The sequence below is a fragment of the Octopus sinensis genome, unplaced genomic scaffold, assembly GCF_006345805.1.
Source record: "Octopus sinensis unplaced genomic scaffold, ASM634580v1 Contig01013, whole genome shotgun sequence".
Classification (NCBI taxonomy): domain Eukaryota; kingdom Metazoa; phylum Mollusca; class Cephalopoda; order Octopoda; family Octopodidae; genus Octopus; species Octopus sinensis.
This window is the reverse complement of record NW_021824479.1, coordinates 1190-5000: the sequence shown is the minus strand read 5'-3', so window position 1 is coordinate 5000 and position 3811 is coordinate 1190. Positions and strand designations below refer to the sequence as shown.

The 3811-nt window shown below is 41.6% G+C and overlaps 1 protein-coding gene across 3 annotated transcripts in view; it reads left to right on the top strand.

The window, feature by feature from the left end:
- The window catches only part of LOC115226987 (serine/threonine-protein phosphatase 6 regulatory ankyrin repeat subunit B-like), a 16811-nt gene extending 13276 nt beyond the window's left edge, over positions 1-3535 (top strand). For 2 of the 3 annotated variants that reach the window (XM_036498472.1, XM_029797940.2), the window contains exon 5: positions 2695-3535. In XM_036498472.1, the coding sequence (XP_036354365.1) occupies positions 2695-2994 (300 nt within the window). In that variant the 3' untranslated portion in view covers positions 2995-3535. The remainder of the gene's footprint in view (positions 1-2694) is intronic. The other variant, XR_004997006.1, reaches the window with a different exon arrangement.
- The last annotated feature ends 276 nt before the right edge of the window (positions 3536-3811 follow it).

Below are 3811 nucleotides of genomic sequence, written 5' to 3'. Positions count from 1 at the left end.
GGTGCCACTTGCATGACACCGACAATGGCCACGACTATGATTCACGGATGGTTGCCATTTAAATGGCACCACCAACGACTTTAATTCCCAGGTGCCAATTTACATGGCACCATCAGTGGCCACAATTACGATACCCAGGTGTCATTGACATGGCACCGGAAGCGAACGGAAGTGTCCACTTATAGGACACTGGCACGACCACATCCTTATCGTCACTTGGCCTGACATGTCCTCTCCCGCAGAGAATATCACCAGGGCTCTCGGTCACTTGTCATCTCTTCCATGATGCCCATCGTTCGGAGATCATTCTTCATCAACTCATCGAAAGTCGTCTTGGGTCTCCCTCTTCCAAAGGATCCTTCCACAGTTAAGGATCGGCACTCTTTACACAGCTGTCCATGTCCATACACATCGCAAGACCATACCAACGCAGACGTCTCATTGCACACTCCATTTGATGTCTCCAATGCTCAGCTTTTCTCTCAAGGCCCCCATACTCTGTCGTACATGCACACTGACATTGTACATCCATCGAGACATACTGGCTTCATTTCTTTCAAGCCTATGGAAGTCCTCAGAGAGGTCACATCCCATGTTTTACTGACATGTAACATAGTTGTTTACACACAGGCATCATAACATCTGCCTTTCAATCTCAGGGAGACGCTCTTTGTTACCATTAGAGTTAAGATTACTCTGAACTTTGCACATCTTATTCTTATTCTTGCAGCTACACTCAAGGAAGAACAAACCTCACTCCTGACTTGGCCACCTAGATAGCGGAAACTATCAACTCCCAGTAGCTTACCTACCTGGCAATTGATGGGCTCTCTTTTCTCTACATTTGTGCTGTTTATTGTACTTGTGCACCTTCCACACAGAAAAACTATTATCCCCGTTAACCTTCCTCTGATATTGCTGCAACACTTATGTGTCCATACCTTACACTGGGCACATCTTATGAACTTCCTACCTACGCTTTTTCTACAGATCAAACAGTGCCATCTTCCTGAGGGGATTTGTGAATTGTCCGCTTTCCTACTTACTAAGATTGCTTTTTTTAGATGAAGTTTAAGGCTCGTTGATTCTAGTCCTTACTGATATACCTAAAATTTACCTAGTTCTGAAAGTTATTCGGCTATGATAACAAGGTCATCAGCATTGGGGATCTCCTAGAAGCGGTCATCTCAAATCCCTCTGTTATTGCCTGGAGGACTCTGATAAACAGGAAGGCGCTGAGGAATAATCCATGATGAACCCCTACTTGTACCCTAATTGATTGCTACACACGATGCCAAACCTCACCTTACTGACAGCATCCCTGTACATGACTTGTAACGCTCTCACCAACCATTCGTCCATCCCTAGCTTTTGCAGTGACCAGCAAATAAGGGATCGAGGAATCCTGTCAAAGCCTTTCTCCGTGTTTAACAAAGGCCCAGTACAAGGGTTTATCTTTGGCTAGGTACTTCTCCTGCAGCTGCCTTATCAGGAATATAGCATCAGAGGTGCTTCGCTGTGGCACAAAACCAAATTGCATCTCTTCTGGTCTAACACACATCCTAATTATTTTGTCTGTGACCCTCTCAGTAATTTTCATTGCTTCATCTAATAGTTTGATAACTCTGTAATTCTTCCCGTCCAAAGCATCATCTTCCCTGTATGTGTGTGTGTGTGTGTGCGTGTGTATTTGTAAATATTTGGAATTTGTGTATACATTTAGAAGTATGACGCTTAAAGATCTTTCGCTGATTCGGTTACCTCATGTCATCCACAGTTGAGCTATAAGTGACACTGGATCTACCTCATGTATTCTGCAGTGTTCGTTCAGTTTATAATGAATGAGGGAAGCAGAAAATGGAGTTAATGAGAATTTTTATTCATCGCAACGATTGTTTCAATCCATCTTGTATCGGTCCCTTGCAGGTAGGATATTGTATAACTGGTTGTGGTACATCCTCCGGTGCAGATGCATGTCATCGGGTGTCTTCTTTTAAAGAAGATACCTCTGTAAATATATTCGGTTTCGCTTGGAATGTTGTTGTTGCCAGAAGGCTGTTGTCTCTCATGTTGTTATCCAAGAAGCTCCTAGCAACAACATGTCAAGTGAAACTGAATATATTTAGTGAGGTATCTTTACATTAAAACAAGGCACCCTATACAACATGTATAGTAGCCCACCCGCAAGCGACCGATGCAAGATGGGTCGAAACGGTCGTTGTGATGCATATTCTCGTGAACTCCGTTTCCCCAATTCATTATATGTATTTATATATGTAACACTGATGTTTATGTGTGTGTGTGTGCGTGCGCATTAGTTTTATGCTTGTGGACGCTAACCGGCTCAGCAGTTTTATGAACCCCTTATTAATGTAGCAACGTCAAAAGTAAACATTAGAAATCATAATTCTTCTTTACTTGACTTGATCTACTAATCATGTGTTTACTCTAGTTCTGTTGCCCTACAACTTACTATAGTGAGGGGCAAATGTAGGACATCTTAATATGTTTATCATGTCTCTAACACACACATGTATCAGGTTATAGAAGGTCCTTATGGAAGATTTATTTCACTGAAAAACATCAAATATATTTGATCAGTTTGATCTAGTACCCAGTAGAAAACTGTAATGACATTGATATCAACCCTGATTTTCATGTAAATTTTCATTTTCCATTTTTACCTCCACAAAGGATTCGGTGAATTTAGAAATTGTGAACAAAGAATATAGGACACCATTGCTTGAAGCTGTTTCGGACGGTCACCTCGGAATAATGCAGCGGCTGATAGCCAGGGGCGCGAATGTAAATGTTGTCGAACATGGAGGAAATAATTGCCTGCATCTGGCGTTAAAAAGAGAAAACAACTTTCATTCTGAGGTGGAGCACATGACCATGTTAGATCAGGTAAGTTTTCACATTGTTTGTGACTATGTGTGTGTGTGTGTGTGTGTGTGTGTGTGTGTGTGCATTTGTGCGTCTGTGTGTGTGTAAAATAGACAAACTGACAGAGAAAGACAGACAGAAACAGACATTGTTTATATCGCAATTCTCACCTACCAACCCCATCCTCCATTACCATTTCCTGATCCAGTCACAATGGTAACCCTTAGTTATATTATTATGAAACAAACACTATTCTCTATTCCGTCCCCTTCCGTCCTCAAAGGCACGACCTCTCCATGGTAGAGAAGGTGATCCATCTCGAATGTTGGGCATACAAACACGGTCATCAAAATTTGAAGGAGAAATGATCTATTCAAGACAGGAGATATTATTCTGAATTAACAATGATACTGGGTAGAAGAGAGGTTCATATGATAGACAGTAACATTTATAGTGCTGGGGCCATGATAATAAATACATCTTGTCCATTCCATGAAGAATTCTGCCTGAAACAGCTCTCTGTCACATTTCTTTTATATAATACTAGCAGCATAGCCCGGCATTGCCCGGGTATGTAAGAGCCCCTAGTAGGCAACGACTAATCCCAATCTAGTCCTTTCCCTCTAGGGAACGAAGGTGCGTGTGTAGGTTGCAATATCTTCTCTTCACTCGAATACTTCTGTGTATACGATGTTCTTAGCTGTCCCTTTGGGCGATAAAAAGGTCGAGTTTCGTCCTCTAGACAGAAGATGTGTTGCATATAAAAAGTTTAGATTCTCGACCCCATGTCGAATTTATCGAATTTTTTTCAGAACTGGGGGAACTTTTCAAAATTTTCGCTGCATTAGTTTTGAATTATGACATTGGGCTATTCCCATATGAATAAAGCTCACTACAGATGACTGACTACTATTCAGGCAGTTGA